Source organism: Schistocerca americana, chromosome 3, assembly GCF_021461395.2.
Source record: "Schistocerca americana isolate TAMUIC-IGC-003095 chromosome 3, iqSchAmer2.1, whole genome shotgun sequence".
NCBI lineage: Eukaryota > Metazoa > Arthropoda > Insecta > Orthoptera > Acrididae > Schistocerca > Schistocerca americana.
In genome coordinates, this window is record NC_060121.1 from 879,851,867 (window position 1) to 879,870,274 (window position 18,408).

Sequence of the window (18,408 nt, forward strand, 5' to 3'; positions counted from 1 at the left end):
TATCATCCCACCACCCCCATTTCTTAGGTACATACACTACAGGACTGAACAAGATATCGTTAAGTGGAGTGTCGCCTGTCTACATCCCAGCAGTATAGAGGGACTGAACTGATGTAGTATGAAAAGTTGGTGGAGTTTCTCTGGAATCCATCGCAGTAAGGTATCCAACGAAAAGACAATGTGGATTCCCTCACAAAGGAAAGGGGGGACTCGCTTAACCCTGACTTGAAAGTTTCCAACAACGTCAGTGAACTCAAAGCGAAGACCCGAGAACGCCTGGAAATAAAGTCTGGGAACAAACACACAGCACCAGAGAGGCGGCTAGTGGATCCTGCTCCCTCAACCCCCGTTCCACCACTCTCCCCTCCCCAACTCCCAGCCCAGAAGACCATGATTTACTCCTTGTACCTGCGACAGGGTGTATGTAAGGACAACGATACAAGTTAGCTTTCAACATGGATGTATCCCCAATCACCACCTATATTATTCGTGACACTCAACATCAGAAGATGATTTAAATCACCTATTCTCCTCATGTGAGTGGTACAAGACTACTTCAAATAGTAAGTTGCATATTATTATGGCAGACCAAGTAAGTTTTATTGATTGCTGCACTGTACATCAAAGTTGCACAGATTCATGGCACTATTTTTCAACATAGCCATCGAGTCTCAGTAAACAACAGCCGAGAAGTTCAACCAATCGTTCAACTCCTAGACGATAGAAATACGCTCCTCGGTCACAAGGCCGTTCGAGAACAGCTGTGTGAACGTCCTCATCGTTCGGATTGCTGCGAATCAGTTCTCCAACTGCCTGGAGATTGTCTTCTGTGGCCTTTATCGACGGCCTTCCTTCCCGATCAGTCTGACACACGTCTCTGCGGCCTTGGTAGAATTGAAGACAAGCGCGGAAAAATAGAGTAGCCATCAAATGTAGAATCTTAGAGATAAGTGTTGCCATCTGTTTCTGGGTACGGGAACTATCAAAATTGACATTGGTCGTACCCCTAAGTGATATTTAAGGGCGAGACCAATGTCAGTTTTGATACTTCCCGTACCCAGAAACAGATGGCAACACTTATCTCTAAGATTCTACATTTGATGGCTACTCTATTTTTCCGCGCTTGTCTTCAATTGTTGGCACCATTTCACTACGGCTGCACGCGACACTGCATGCAGTCCATATACTGCCTAAATTTCACTGTGAATCTGTGTGCAATTTAGCGTTTTGCCCACAAGTATCGTACTGTCCAACGCAGTTCATATTTGGATTATGTTTCCAGTTTTGGGGCCATTTCAGTCCTGCACTGTGATGCACCTGTTATCTGAACCTGAGCAGATTTGTCTCTACAGGAAACCGGCAACATGTACTATTTGTGACAATGCGCCTCCTTTCTTACGCAACAGACTTAGCGTGGGACAACAAGTACAACTTGTTTTCTGCAGTTCCCTCTCATCTCAGCCAGAAAGTTACTTTTTTCACATGATTAAAAAGCTGAAACACCGATTCCTTATTACTACCACAGTTACCCTCTCGTCAGAAAATTCAAAAACTGACATCTGCAGGGTGACAATTACTGAACTATATGAAATAAAATCGTCATAACTTCTGAGGGTTTGCGTTAGGACGTTCAAACTGCAGGGTTGGCCGCGGAAGCATGATGGGAATTACTAAGCACTGTATGGTTTGGTTTAGTGACGAAGCCGACTTTCATTTCAATCGGTTCGCCAATAATCAAAGTTGGCGACATTTGGGGGACTGAGAAATCGCATTGCGCGATCGAGAAGTCTCTTCACCGTCGACGGGTGACTGTGTGGTGTGCAATGTCCAGTCCCGCCATATTCTCCGGATCTGAGCACATGTGACTCCTTTTCGTGAGGCTGTATTAAAGACAAGGTGTACAGCAATAACCCCAAAACCATTGCTGAGCTGAAAACAGCTATTTAGGAGGTCATCGACAACATCGATGTTCCGACACTCCAGTGGGTGATGCAGAATTTCGCTATTCGTCTGCTCAACATCATCCCCAACGATGGCAGGTATATCGAACATGTGATAACCTAAATGTGAAAATCTGTAGTGAAGTTTAAATGTTGAATAAAGTGTGTGCACGTAGTAGTTTGTAACTAATTTACGTCTTTTTCATGTAGTTCAATAATTGTCACCCTGTACATACAAACTCTGCAGGCCAGTTTCAGGCATTTTTGCTACGACTTTATATCCTCCCTCACCTGTTCCATTCGCAGTTGTTCTGCATAGAGAACGCTGTCCGTATGCCGCCTTATAAATTCTTACTACTCCGATTTTACCGTCACGAACGTTTCCTTAAATATGTGTAAGAGGAACTAATGATATCGTCAGCAGATCTTGAAACTCTCGCTGTGGAAGATACTAGTGATGCTCGATCGACCTCTCACGTAGAGTCTGCCACTATAATTTGATGATCACTTCCAGAAAGCTATCTTGCGTTTACTGAGGGATTCCGTAACGAAACGAGCCGCTCTCCTCTAGATCTTCTCTGCCTCTTCTACTAATCCTACCTGATAACGGTCCCAGACCGGCAAGCAACACTCAAGAATCGATCGAACGATGCATTCGTAAGCTACTTCTTTGGTGGATTAACTCCATTTTCTTAAGATTCTACCAACAAATCTGAGCGTGACGTCTGCTTCGTTTTAGACCGCGCCGAACGCCCACTCCTAGGTATCCTGCAATTGTTACTCTCTCCAGTTATTTATCGCCGATGGAACAGCAGTCGATCTCTTCGGCTGCTTACACGCAGTGTGAAACATTTGTTTACCTTTAGGGTCAACTACCAGTCCCTGTGCCAGACCTGTGCAGGTCTTCCTGCATTTCGTCAAAGTCTTCTGGCGGTGAAACATGGCTGTAGAAACAGCATCGTCCGCGGCCAACAGCACAGACCTACCAACCCTATCCACTATGTGAGTAGGCTATATGTAAGGGGCGATCAAAAAGTTTCCGTTCGAAGGCCCTACAGTCCAGACTCGATACGCCAATCAGGCAAAATCGCCGAGAGCATTGAGGCAATGATCTCGCCGGCGCATCAGGTTGAAGATACCGTTTGGTAAAACACCGTGTCCTGCTGCGTGAAGAAGTCCGTAATTGCCTGCTGTACATCCTCGTCTGACAGAAATCGTTGACCCTTCAAAGCCTTTTTTAAGGAACCGAATGCGTTGTAATCGCATGGAGAGAGATCAGGACTATAGGGAGGGTGCTCGAGTGTCTCTCGCTGCGTTACGACATTTGCGAGATAGGGACGTGCGTTATCACGAATCAGGAACATTCCTTTTTGACAGACATGCTGCCTCATACACATTCCTCCCGCTGGTACTCTTTGGACGCATTTGGTAATAACGTCGCCATAATTCTCGTTTCAGCATTTACCGCACACATGCCAGAAAGACACGAACACTACACTAATCCGTGCCTGCATGTCAGTGCTTATATACTTGCTTTGTAGACGCGCTACGTTGTATATACGCTGCAGCAACGCCCTCAAAAGGAACCATTTTGATGATATGTTGTAAACTCTAACGACTCTACGGGGTGTTTCAGGAGCAATGGTAAATATTTTACGAGGTGGTAGTGCAGAAGAACTGCAATAAAAAAAGCCATATAACTATGTGTCCGCTTTTATCGAGTACACGGATACGGTTGAGTTCAATGCATTTTCGTTTCGTGTGTTGCTACACCGGTTGCTATAGACTGCTATGGGTGTATTTATCGAATGTGTAAATGAACAGACTGTGGATGAAGCAGAAGACATCATTCAGTAGGTAGAACGTAGTCCTTCAAAAAGTGCACGTAGAATTTCTGCATCTATCGGTGTTCCACATACACTATGTTATCACAAGTATCCGGAAACCCTCAAAAACATACGTTTTTCATATTAGGTGCATTGTACTGCCACCTATTGCCAGGTACTCCATATCAGCGACTTCAGTAGTCATTAGACATCGTGAGACAACAGAATGGGGCGCTCTGCTGAACTCACGGACTTGAACGTGGTCAGGTGATTGGGTGTCACTTGTGTCATATGTCTGTATGCGAGATTTCCACACTCCTAAACATTCCCAGGTCCACTATTTCCGATGCGATAGTGAAGTGGAAACGTGAAGGGACGCGTGCAACACAAAAACGTACAGGCCGACCTCGTCTGTTGACTGACAGAGACTGCCGACAGTTGAAGAGGGTCATAATATGTAATAGGCAAACATCTATCCAGACCATCACACAGGAATTCCAAACTGCACCAGGATCCACTGCATGAACTATGACAGTTTGGTGGGAGGTGAGAAAACTTGGATTTCATGGTCGAGCGGCTGCTCTTAAGCCACACATCACACCGGCAAATGACAAACGACGCCTCGTGTGGTGTAAGGAGCGTAAACATTGGACGATTGAACTGTGGAAAAACGTTGTGTGGAGTGACGAATCACAGTACACAATGTGGCGATCCGATGGCAGGGTGTGGGTATGGCGAATGCCCGGTGAACGTCATCTGCCAGCGTGTATAGTGCCAACAGTAAAATTCGGAGGCGGTGGTGGTATGGTGTGGTCATATTTTTCAAGGAGGGGCTTGCATCCCTTGTTGTTTTGCGTGGCACTATCACAGCACAGGCCTACTTGATGTTTTAGGTACCTTCTTGCTTTCCACTGTCGAAGAGGCATTTGGGGATGGCGATTGCATCTTTCAACACGATCGAGCACCTGTTCATAATGCACGGCCTGTGGCGGAGTGGTTACACGGCAATAACATCCCTGTAATGCACTGGCCCGCGCAGAGTCCTGACCTGAACCCTATAGAACACCTCTGGGATGTTTGGGAACGCCGACTTCGTGCCAGGCCTCACCTACCGACATCGATACCTCTCCTCAGTGCAGCACTCCGCGAAGAATGGGCTGCTGCCATTCCCCAAGAAACCTTCCAGCACCTGATTGGACGTATGCCTGCGAGAGTGGAAGCTGTCATCAAGGCTAAGGGTGGGCCAACACCATATTGAATTCCAGCATTACCGATGGAGGGTGTCACGAACTTGTAAGTCATTTTCAGCCAGATGTCCGGATACTTTTGATCACATAGTGTACAGAAGTATGGCGGACATTACTTATGCACGTGTTCCATCAGTATCAATTACAACTCATCCGACAGCTTCGAGCAGGAGACGATTCGAATTTTGTCATTGGAGACTTGAAAATCGCCAGGTGATCTCATTTTTCCTCTTAACTGATGAAGCCACTTTCACACAGGACGACATCAATGAAACTCGTATTCACATTAGTAGCCTGAAGAAAACTCACATGCCACTGTGGACACACATTTTCAAGAACGCTTCTCTGTAACTGTGTGGTTTGGCTTGATATGCAATGAGTTGGCTGGGCCTGATGTGTTACCGCATCGTCTTACAGGACCCGTTATCTACACTTGCTTGAAAATGAGCTTCCAGCATTATTGGAACAGATTCCTTTGGCAACAAGAATACGTAAGTTCATTCAGCATGACGCGGCTCCTGCACATTGCAGTCGCCGGGAGACACTTCGTCTAAACCTGATATTCCCCGGAAGAAAATTAAGTGTGAACGTCCTCAATTGCCTTTGTTTAAGTTTGTTTGGGTCACATACTAACAGCCTTATCTCTGTACTCAATAAAAATTGGGCACATGTTACATGGCATATTTACTAATCCTCCTGAAACACACTGTATAACACGAACCTGTGGTGCTCCCGAACTCACTTTTACAAACTAATTGTGGACTACAGCTACTTTGTTAGTAGATGACATGTTTATGATTCCAAAATTGTATTATAAAACGTTTTATAGCAGCTACCATCCACAAACCAACTCATCAAACATTTCCAAACTATTTTCTCGTCTCTTGCCATACTTATTACCGATTTCGAACATTTTGTTCATCGTCAGACAGCTAAACCGTATTGAATGATCAATTGTTGAATGTAAAACGCCGTGATTTACCAATTATTGCCGAAAACTTGCATGCTAAAAATACTGAACAAAATATTTGACACCAGTAACGGCAAGATACATCTGTATCTACGTGACTGATCTGCAATTCACACTTACAGGGTGTTTCAAAAATGACCGGTATATTTGAAACGGCAATAAAAACTAAACGAGCAGCGATAGAAATACACCGTTTGTTGCAATATGCTTGGGACAACAGTACATTTTCAGGCAGACAAACTTTCGAAATTACAGTAGTTACAATTTTCAACAACAGATGGCGCTGCGGTCTGGGAAACTCTATAGTACGATATTTTCCACATATCCACCATGCGTAGCAATAATATGGCGTAGTCTCTGAATGAAATTACCCAAAACCTTTGACAACGTGTCTGGCGGAATGGCTTCACATGCAGATGAGATGTACTGCTTCAGCTGTTCAATTGTTACTGGATTCTGGCGGTACACCTGGTCTTTCAAGTGTCCCCACAGAAAGAAGTCACAGGGGTTCATGTCTGGCGAATAGGGAGGCCAATCCACGCCGCCTCCTGTATGTTTCGGATAGCCCAAAGCAATCACACGATCATCGAAATATTCATTCAGGAAATTAAAGACGTCGGCCGTGCGATGTGGCCGGGCACCATCTTGCATAAACCACGAGGTGTTCGCAGTGTCGTCTAAGGCAGTTTGTACCGCCACAAATTCACGAAGAATGTCCAGATAGCGTGATGCAGTAATCGTTTCGGATCTGAAAAATGGGCCAATGATTCCTTTGGAAGAAATGGCGGCCCAGACCAGTACTTTTTGAGGATGCAGGGACGATGGGACTGCAACATGGGGCTTTTCGGTTCCCCATATGCGCCAGTTCTGTTTATCGATGAAGCCGTCCAGGTAAATATAAGCTTCGTCAGTAAACCAAATGCTGCCCACATGCATATCGCCGTCATCAATCCTGTGCACTATATCGTTAGCGAATGTCTCTCGTGCAGCAATGGTAGCGGCGCTGAGGGGTTGCCGCATTTGAATTTTGTATGGATAGAGGTGTAAACTCTGGCGCATGAGACGATACGTGGACGTTGGCGTCATTTGGACCGCAGCTGCAACACGGCGAACAGAAGCCTGAGGCGCTGTTGGATCACCTGCTGCACTAGCTGCGCGTTGCCCTCTGTGGTTGCCGTATGCGGTCGCCCTACCTTTCCAGCACGTTCATCAGTCACGTTCCCAGTCCGTTGAAATTTTTCAAACAGGTCCTTTATTGTATCGCTTTTCGGTCCTTTGGTTACATTAAACCTCCGTTGAAAACTTCGTCTTGTTGCAACAACACTGTGTTCTAGGCGGTGGAATTCCAACACCAGAAAAATCCTCTGTTCTAAGGAATAAACCATGTTGTCTACAGCACACTTGCACGTTGTGAACAGCACACGCTTACAGCAGAAAGACGACGTACGGAATGGCGCACCCACAGACTGCGTTGTCTTCTATATCTTTCACATCACTTGCAGCGCCATCTGTTGTTGAAAATTGTAACTACTGTAATTTCGAAAGTTTGTCCGCCTGAAAATGTACTGTTGTCCCAAGCATATTGCAACAAACGGTGTATTTCTATCGCTGCTCGTTTAGTTTTTATTGCCGTTTCAAATATACCGGTCATTTTTGAAACACCCTGTAAGTATCTGGCAGAACGTCCATTGAACCACCTTCAAACTATTTCTCTACCGTTCCAATCTCGAATAGGGCCCGGAAAAAAACGAGCAGGAAAGAAAGACCTTCGGTATGAGCGCTGATTTCTCTTATTGTATTACGTTACTCATTTCTGTCTGTGTAGGTGGGCGTCAACGAAATATTCTCGTATCCGTAAGAGAAAGTTGGCGACTGAAATTTCGTGGGAAGATCGCGCCGCAACAAAAAACGCCTTTGTTTTAATTATGTTCACCCCAAATGCTGTATCATTTCAGTGACACTCTCCCCCCTATTTCACGATAATACAAAACGTGCAGCACTTCTTTGAACTTTTTCGATATCCTCCGTCCATCCTACCTGGTAAGGATCCCATACAGCCTAGTTTACACGACGACACTAGGTTGCAGGCAACTGCACTACCGGCCACTGCGCATTTGCACGCGCTGCGCGTTTGCACAACTCGTTGGTGAAACAACACTTTCGGCGTGTTCCAACTTTGGCGACACTAGTTGCATGAGTTTTGAGGTTATGTGTGTTCGTAGATTGTAGAAAAACTGAAATATGAAGTGGAGAACGGAGAATGATGTTCAATTTTTGGATATCTATGAGTTGCATAAGTGTTTGTGGGATTTCAGTGAGCCGGCCGGTGTGGCCGAGCGGTTCTAGGCGCTTCAGTCTGGAACCGCGCGACCGCTACGGTCGCAGGTTCGAATCCTGCTTTGGGCATGGATGTGTGTGATGTCCTTAGGTTAGTCAGGTTTAAGTAGTTCTAAGTTCTACGGGACTGATAACCTCAGATGTTAAGTCCCATAGTGCTCAGAGCCATTTGAACCATTTGATTTCAGTGATGCTGGTTACAAAAATAAGCAACATATTGCTGCCGCTGAGACCATCATGTGTGATCAGAACATAGTTTGACAATATCTTAGCTGCAGGGCAAAATTTATTGAATTAGGAGCACATTTACAACTTGAATTAAGAAAAATACAAGCAAATGTAATTCTAGCTGTAGAAGTGCTCTTGTCTACAAGATTAAATCCTATAGTTCGAGTTAGCCCACTTTTTTTTTAAGGAACATTGTTAACAGGATGGAAGGCTACACAACTCAAGAAGCTAAATTCTTTATTCAATATTCATCTATTTAAAATGTCGCAGCATTGCTCCCCATTCACAAATGTTGGAATTTTGAAATATTGCCACTTCAAGGGATTCGTTTGCAAACCGTCCTCTTCTTAATGCCGCCTACTTCTAATAATTACTGATGTTAATGTTAACAATTATTACTGTTAATAATTATTGGTATTAATGAAAAAGCGTCGTCCCCAACTAAAACAGCATCTTATAGCATGCTCAGTGCATGCAATGTGATATGTAATTTCAGTTCTGGCGACAGTGCTTCATGCATTACAATATCTTTATTACTTATCGCATAATTAACTCTATTTAGAAGAAACGGTAACAGTTCTGGTGACATTCTAAGATAGTTAAAAGAACTTCTTGGGTCTTCCATTACAAATTATTTCAGCAAGGATGCTAAGCAATCGCGCTGACGTCTTTTCTTCATCCAGTCACGAATCGAAACACATTTCTTATTTTTTTCTTATGCAGTGATTCCACGCAACAAGCTTTAACTCAATCACAACACGTGCGACGTGCAGCAGCCAAAACTTTCATTTCAGACACAACTCAGGAACCCACAAAACGACGAAACTGAAGTGTATACTGGTTTCGCCGTGTCTACAGTGGAATATGAAACCATTTGCGTGCAACACATTACACGCAACGAGTGGCGCAACCCAATGTCGTCGTGTAAACTAGGCATACTGCACAGCAGTATTCTAGTAGAGGAGGAGCTGGCGTAATGCACACAGTCTCTTTAGTAGACGTGTTGCATATTCAAGTGCTCTGCCAATAAAACGCAGTCGTTGGTTCGCCTTATCCGTAACATTTGCTATGTGATCGTTCCGATTTAAGTTGCTCGTTATTCTGATCCCCAGGTATTTAGTTGAATTGACAGCGTTCAGATTTGTATGATTTATTGTGTAATGGAAATTTATCGAATGCTTTTCAAAACTCACGTGAATGACCTCACATTTCTTATTATTCGGAAGCAATTGACATTTTTCAGTGATAAGATACAAAAAAATGTTTTCAAAATATTTCAGAAATTGATTTGCGCTTTAGGGCTGTTGTATAACAATTTAAAATTGATTTTTTTAAGAGACTGCAACATGTAGGGATCAACACAATTCTCAGGTGCTGTGTATTCTGTATATGCTGACATAAATTTGTTGTAATCATCAGATGTACTGAAAAAATGAAATGATCGTATTGCATTGTTGGCCGGGAGGCTCCATGCGGGGAAGTTCGGCCGCCGTATTGCAAGTCCTTTTTAGTTGACGCCACTTCGGCGACTTGCGAGTCAATGATGATGAAGAACACACAACACCCAATCATCACGAGGCAGAGAAAATCCCTGACCCCGCCGTGAATCGAACCCGGGACCCCGTGCACGGAAAGCGAGAACGCTACCGCACAGATGTTTTATTAATGTTATATGAAGCTATGGCTGCGTGGTACGCACAGCAGACGCGAGTGAAATTAAAGTTAAAAACGAAATACCTCCGATGCCGAGATCGACTTTGTTCTCGCTTGTGTCCTGCGCGAACCCCGTCCTCACTTTCCACAATTCCAGAGGGGGCGCAGCTTGCACGGGGTCGAACACGGACCCCTCGGCGTTCGTGGCCAGCTGCGTCCGCAGGCTCCGGGGAATGAGCGAAGCTGCCCGCCGCATGGCTTTACCACGACTGCCGGCGCTGACCCGTGCACATTACGTCATACGTAAACAAGAGAGGATTCGTTACTATTCGGGAGCGCTCGTACTTCGTCACCGCCCAAGCTTAGAGGAGCAGACGCAGACAAGCCGGAGAGATTACACTGCTGCAAAACAACGACCTTTGAATGCGTTACGCAACAAGGGAGACACTCGTCACATTGCCGTCACATCTACAGCACTTAACATCAACCCTGTTTATCGTTGCACTGGACTGCTACATCTACATCTATACACCGCTGTTAAGTGTGTGGCAGAGGGTACTTCCTACTGTATCGTATATTGAGGTTTCTCCTTGTTCCAGTCACAGGTGGATGTACTGTGAGACGAACGACTGCTTTTATGCCTCTGTATGCGAGCAGCCATATGCCTAATTTTGTCTGAGACATGTGGGCGGGGTCGATAGCAAAGGATTGAAGAATATTATCAGTTTCTGCCCTAAGAACAGTTCTTGGAGTTTTCTAAGCACGTTCTGATGAGGTACACTGTGTCTTTCTTTGAGTGTCAGACACTTACGATTTTTTTCATTATTTCGCTAGTCAAACAAGCTAGTGATCATTCACACCGCCTTTTATAGTATATATACACACCAGTACATTCGATGTACCCTCTCGGTGCAACCTGATGCTGGTCTCAATCCCTTCAGCAGCATTCAGGTATGATCTGTGCAACCGGTCTGTAATATCTTTACCTAAGATCCCAGCAGCGAACCGTAACCTGTTATTACCATTATCTTCAACGGTGTCCATGTGTCATTCCAATTCATATTTTTACATACGCGACATGTGTTCCAAAAGCAATGGGAATTATTCCTTTTTTTGGAAAAAGTTTTGTTTATTCCTCGATATAAATGCTATCTCTTGTAAACTAGTCCCCATTAGATATCATACACTTTTGCCAGCGCTTTTTCCTTGCTCCGCAACACTTCTGGAACCGAAATTTGCTCTTTGGGACCCGTCGCCAATGCGTTTTCAATCTCGTCAGCGCTTATAAAACCTCGACTCTTTATGGCTTCGGCCGGCCGCGGTGGCCGAGTGGTTCTAGGCGCTTCAGTCCGGAACCGCGCGACTGCTACGGTTGGAGGTTCGAATCCTGCCTCGGGCGTGGATGTGTGTGATGTCCTTAGGTTAGTTAGGTTTAAGTAGTTCTAAGTTCTAGGGGACTGACGACTTCAGATGTTAAGTCCCATAGTGCTCAGAGCCATTTGAACCATTTTACGGCTTCCTTTATTTTTTGGAATAGGAGAAAGTCACATAGAGCCGTGTCTGGCGAATATGGAGACTGGGCATGACAACGACATTGTTTTTGACCAAACATTCACAAACAAGCAAAGAAGTGCAAGCAGATGCATCATCGTGGTGCTAAAAGCCATGAAATATTTCCCCACAAATTCGAGCTTGTATTCGGATTGCTTCGGGCAGTGACGTTCATCATGAAAGTACTATTCCTTATTAATCATTCGATCTTGTGACAAGAATTCTTGGTACACTGTACCCGCACGGAGTGGCCGCTCGGTTTAAGGCGCCATGTGACGGATTGCGCGGCCCCTCCCGTCGGAGGTCCGAGTCCTCCCTCGGGCATGGGTGTGTGTGTTGTTCTTAGCATTAGTTAGTTTAAGTAGTGTGTAAGTCTAGGGCCGATGATTTCAGCAGTTTGGTCCCTTAGGAATTCACACACACACGCACGCACAAACACACTATACTGCTAAAAATCGAAGAACACAGTGAGCATAACTTTCACGTTTGATCGCACTTCGCGAGCTTTATCGCTCTTGGCGATCCAGAATGTTTTCACTGCTACGATGGAGGTTTAGTTTCGACATATCTGGAAACACATGTCTCATTACCTGTTATGACACGTTTTAATGGTTCTGCATCGTTGTTAACTTGAACTAACGACTGCTGAACTACTTGCAGTCGTCACTACTTTTGTTCGAAATTCAACAATTTTCGGAAAGATTTTGCAGTCACTTATTCCATACACAACACATCCGAAAAATTCCATGGCATAAACTAATTGGTAGGCCAACATCATCATCGACTTCCCTGATTGTGATCAGGCTAAAACGGATCCCTACGCTTGTTATTTTGTTATTTGAACTCCTGATTCTTGTTAGTATTTATGTATTATTCTCTGGGGCATCCCTTTCGCCATATATCAAAGAATTTTGAAGAGTATTATGACCCTTGCAAATTGGGGTAACTGGCATTTCTATGCTTCAGTTCCACCAAGTGCAGTGTCGTGCGAATTCCGGCTGAAATTTGTTTTATGACCCTGTAGATTAATCAAAAGCGGAACGGAATTAAGGCCTGGACTTCGACACAACAATGCACGGAGGCTGTTTCGTTACATGTTTGCCACAGATTTCCTAATTAGAGTATTCTTTCTATTAACGATCTCAAAAAGGAAACAGAAATACGCAGACTCATGACTGGGGCTGAGAGAAGAAGTTCAAATGGTTCAAATGGCTCTGAGCACTATGGGACTCAACTGCTGTGGTCATAAGTCCCCTAGAACTTAGAACTACTTAAACCTAACTAACCTAAGGACATCACACACATCCATGCCCGAGGCAGGATTCGAACCTGCAACCGTTGCGGTCGTGCGGTTCCAGACTGTAGCGCCTTTAACCGCTCGGCCGCTTCGGCCGGCCAGAGAAGAAGTGACTCGTATTCTATAAAATGGGCATTTACTGCTAGAAAAGCCCTTCAGTCTCACACCAAATACCATGCATGCAGAAACAACACTGAATCATCCTGGTTCCTTAAGATGTAGGGGAGGTTTCTACAGACAATCTTTATCTGTAACAACAACACGTGAATCTGCGGAAAGAAATAAGGAGTCTAGACATTAGGAACCGACATAAAATCACCGGAGAAATTCCACCATGTACTGATATCAACATGTGTTACAGTCGCAGGAGGGGATCTAATGAGATAGGAATCAAAGTCCGCTACACTTGGTAAACGTCAGTTATATCAATAAACCAAAGTCTACTGAGTCATTCCCAGCCACACAGGTATTAGTTCTGCTCACGTGGTTGGGTGTAACGCAGTTAGGTGTGTCTAGAGTGAATGGGCAACAGATCGAAAGCCAAGCCGAAACGTACAAGAAAATCGATGAAGTTCAGTACCCATAAACCTGAGCATGTGTGTGGATATTTGTTCTACTCAGTGAAAAATTGTTCATTTAACCCGTCTTCTAGCGAAACTCCCCTGCTCGGATTCGTGTGGTACTCGGCTGCCCACAGATGTACAAGTTTATCCCGAATTATCATACACAAACGTGAAACACAATTAGAATAATTAAATAGTTCAAATGGTTCTGAGCACCATGGGACTTAACATCTGAAGTCGTCAGTCCCCTAGAACTTAGAACTACTTAAACCTAACTAACCTAAGGACATCACACACATCCATGCCCGAGGCAGGATTCGAACCTGCGACCGTAGCGGTCGCGCGGTTCCAGACTGAAGCGCCTAGAACCGCTCGGCCACTAGAATAATTAAAATTGAAAACTGAAGTTACAGACAATTCGCTGAAGATGATCAGTAAATAGAAAGAATTGAGAAATTCACACAAAGATAAGTCAGTATGAAGGTCGCACTCATGGTTCATTAAAAAAAAAATTAGTCAGTAATCACTCCGCACAACACAAGTGTGCACCAATTTACAAACGGAAATGTGTTCAGCATCAGATAGAAGAGAATGATAACACAAAATGTTCAAATGTGTGTGAAATCTTATGGGACTTAACTGCCATGGTCATCAGTCCCTAAGCTTACACACTACTTAACCTAAAGTATCCTAAGGACACCATGCCCGAGGGAGGACTCGAACCTCCGCCGGGACCAATGGTAACACGAAATTCCACATTATACTACTGAAAAACTTTTAGAATAGAAATTTGGTTCTTCTCGAATACAGTTCTTGGTTATCAGCTCGAGTAAAGCGCGATAGTTACATAGATCGCAGACGAATATTTAAGTAATTCCGAACATGAGTGTCCGGAAAACTTTCTAACCACTGGCCTGTAGTCGCCGAGGTGTGCCATTTTTTTCCTTTTTTACCACGGCGAGTGAGTGTTGTGTGAATGGAAAAACTGATAATACAGATGGTGAGTGCTTGCACGGTCCGAAGACGCTAAAAAAAAGCATGTTCGTTGCACTACGTCATGCCAGGTTACAGGGCGTGTCTGAACAGGACTCAGTGGAAAATTTCCATGACTTTACACAGAGGGAAAGGAACTACTGTAATTTCTACCGGTACATATGCGCACTCAATTTTCCACACACTACAGAGTTTATTCGTGATGTGAATTAGGAAGAGGAAAAAGGTTGATGATGCGAGACACAAATAAAACAAACTTGTCCGTACGAATTCTTTCCTCAAGCACAGGACAGAAGTATGGTAAAAGGTAGCGGAAGACTAAGCTGTCAGACTGGTTCCAAGTTAAATAAAGTATGATAAATAACATGTATATGAAAAGAGAGTTGAACAAGCCTCTTTCAAGGCGATCGTTCATGATGATTCCTTACGGTTTCTGCGTGATTTCATCAGTTGATGCTGTGTAGTGGCGGCCAGGACGCTCGTCTTTCGTCATCTTCGACGTATTCATGGCCTGATTCAAAATGCTTACACCACTCGCAATCCTACGCTTTCCTCATAGAAAAAAAAGGAAGGATGATTAGTGTTTAATGTCCCAACGACATCTAGGTCATTAGAGATGGATCACAGGCTCGGATTGTTTCAAGAATGGAGAAGGATATCGGCTGTGTCCTTTCAAAAAATCATCCCAGCATTTACCTGAGTCGGTTTCGGGAAATCACTGAAAACCTAAATCTGGATGGCCGGACGCGTATTTGAACCGTCGTCCTTCCTAATGCGAGCCTAGTGTGACAATCACTCCACCACCTCGCTCGGTTCCTCCTAGCGGAGTCACCAAACGCAATATTTAATATTTTCTAAAACTTTACTGCAATTTATTCCGTTCTTATAACAAAATTTAATACAAATTCCCTGATCCACCTTTATACACAAAAATATTTGCAGATACTACCAAAACTCATGCAACCTTTTTGACAGGTGACAATAGACTAAATATCCGACATGCAAAATACATTTCATACATGTTTACCGACAGTAAGAACAACAAAATTACGCGAATCGAACTGATGCAACATGCATGATTACAAAATTCCCGTTACTTGTACATCTAAACTGCGTAGGCTACCTTAAGGAGTGTGGCGGAGCGTACTTCTAGCACCATTATAACTGACCACTCCATCGCGATTGGCGCATGGTAAGAATGCTTGGCGATAAACCTCCGTAAGAGTTCCAGTCTCTGATCTTCTCATCGCGAAGAGTACGTCATAAACCTGGACGACGTTGTCTATGGAGGTCTGGATCTCATGGACGAAGGGAGCGAGCTTGTCATGGAGTGGTCCAATACATGTCGAAACCTGCCCTGAAATATTTTATTGATAAAGAACACACTGAAAGAAACACAGTTTCAAAATTTTAGCTGCTAAGACACATTACAAGCATTTTTATAATGTTGACAACAGCCAAATTCGTAGCTCACTAGGCGGCTGGAGAAATGTACATCCCTACCGTAACTGTAGCAGACAACACACGTGCAACCCGGCCGGCCCATAGCCTCGGTTGACGGTGCATCGGTATACAGACAACACGCCACAACGCAGTCGTAATTTGTTAAGCGAATTTCAGTTTCCGTTAATACTGTCTCTGACGCAACTGTTCACAGTCACTATTCGCTCGAATTTGCAACTCATTTAATATCCATAATAATTAGCAGTTGCCTTTGTGATATGGCTAAGTGTTAACAATGGAGATGAAACTGAATTAATTTTCTTTGTGGTTCCTTCGTCTATGATTGCTAATAGCATCTGATTTGTGCAGGTTTCGGAGTTCCACAGTAAAGTGGAACCCAATTAATGTTTAGGAGCTTGCAAAGATGAAATATGAAGAGTGTGGTACCAATCAAAATCACCTACTTCTCCTGAAGACCTGCATATCCTTTATTTAGTTGTTCATTTCTCGGACATTCATTTCGGTGACGTCGGCATTTCTTTAGAAATTGAGGAAACATTAGAAGAAATGGGAAATAATTCTGACGACTTCGTGACTGCTGGTTCGAACGATGGTTGTTTTGCTAATTAAAGTCTAGAACAAAAACAGTATCTTCCTAGCCCAAAGATTCCGTTACAATAATAGCTCTCAGTGATAAAAAGAAGGCTGTAAATTTTCTGGTTAAATGAAGCAGGGGAAAAATGCTTCTAGTTGAACAGTGTGCAAAACCAGTTTCGTTTCACAAAATCTGAACGTGAATTGTATAAACGGGAGAAAGATTCATATGAGCTACGAAATCTGTGCCAAAATGAAACTCGCAAAAGTATGAAAGCAAAAAATGTTCGAAAGACTTAGCACTGCTCGTAAGAGTCATTGCATCAGTCAGAAACGGAAATATACAAGACTGGGCCCTCCGACTTGAAAGTGAGGTGAACATTACTGATTTACAGGTGTCTTCGATCTAGTTAAGCAGATTCAGGAAACTGTATGGTCAAGGAAGTCGCAAAATTACGAAGTTTACTTCAAGTAAATGTGTGGAAGGGATGTCATTCATAGGAAATACTATAGAGAAATTAGTATGTGATTTAATACCAAGTTTCTTGTTACCCCTAAAATGATGTGCATTAAGCCAACAGTCAGGTTTGGTGCAAGAACTGCATGCAAACCAAGCTTTATAATTTCGAGCGAAAAAACACGGAATCGTTTTGAGGTCGATAAATGCCATGACACATTCGTAGACAACAGTTCCAGTGGTAAATATCAGTGGATTACTGTTTCCACAGCTTTATATCTTTCTTCAGAATCCTTGAGGAAAAATGGGATCAAAATTTTAAAAAAGCAATCTGGAAATACTGGAGAGGATAAGTTTAAGTATTACATCTGAAACATCTTCTTACCAGATGCAGAAAACAATTCATTCCTTTTGTTAGACTCTTGGCCTCCACCCAAAACTAATAGTGTGATTCAGACTCCAAATAAACAAATTTTTCGACAGTGCAAAGTATTTATTCAGTAAACTGTCGAACAATGTAATTTCCGAGAGCTCTTTGTCATTTCATGTTTATCAGCGTAAAGTATTGTTATACTTTAGTCATTTCTGCATTGCCAGCTTGCATTTCCATGTTTTACAAATGTCATCAACAAAGCAAATGGTACACAGCACAATATGCAGAACAATGACCACCACTATTTCTTCCTCCATCCCTATTCTACATCTACATCTTCATGGATACTCTGCAAATCACATTTAAGTGCCTGGCAGAGGGTTCATCGAACCACCTTCACAATTCTCTATTATTCCCATCTCGCCTATAGCGCGCGGAAAGAATGAACACCTGTATCTTTCCATACGAGCTCTGATTTCCCTTATTATCATGGTGATCGTTCCTCCCTATGTAGGTCGGTGTTAACAAAATATTTTCGCATTCGGAGGATAAAGTTGGTGATTGGAATTTCGTGAGAAGATTCCGTCGCAACGAAATATGATGTCCAGCCCAAACTCTGAATCATTTCTGTGACACTCTCTCCCAAATTTCGAAAACGTACTGACTTTCTTTGAACTTTTGCGATGTATTCCGTCAGTCCTATCTGGTAAGGATCCCACACTGCGCAGCAGTATTCTCAAAGAGGACGGACAAGCGTAGTGTAGGCAGTCTCCTTAGTAGATCTGTTACATTTTCTAAGTGTCCTGCCAGTAAAATGCAGTCCTGGGTTAGTCTTCCCCACAACATTTTCTATGTGTTCCTTCCTATTTAAGTTGGTCGTAATTGTAATACCCAGGTATTTAGTTGAATTTACTGCTTTTAGATTAGACTGATTCA

General features: G+C 43.5%; 1 protein-coding gene across 1 annotated transcript in view; it reads right to left on the reverse strand.

Moving 5' to 3' along the window:
- The window catches only part of LOC124606459 (aspartate aminotransferase, cytoplasmic-like), a 109,679-nt gene extending 99,222 nt beyond the window's left edge, over positions 1–10,457 (reverse strand). Inside the window, exon 1 of the mRNA XM_047138440.1 lies at positions 10,286–10,457. Coding sequence (XP_046994396.1) covers positions 10,286–10,457 — 172 coding nt within the window. The remainder of the gene's footprint in view (positions 1–10,285) is intronic.
- Positions 10,458–18,408: the final 7,951 nt, after the last annotated feature.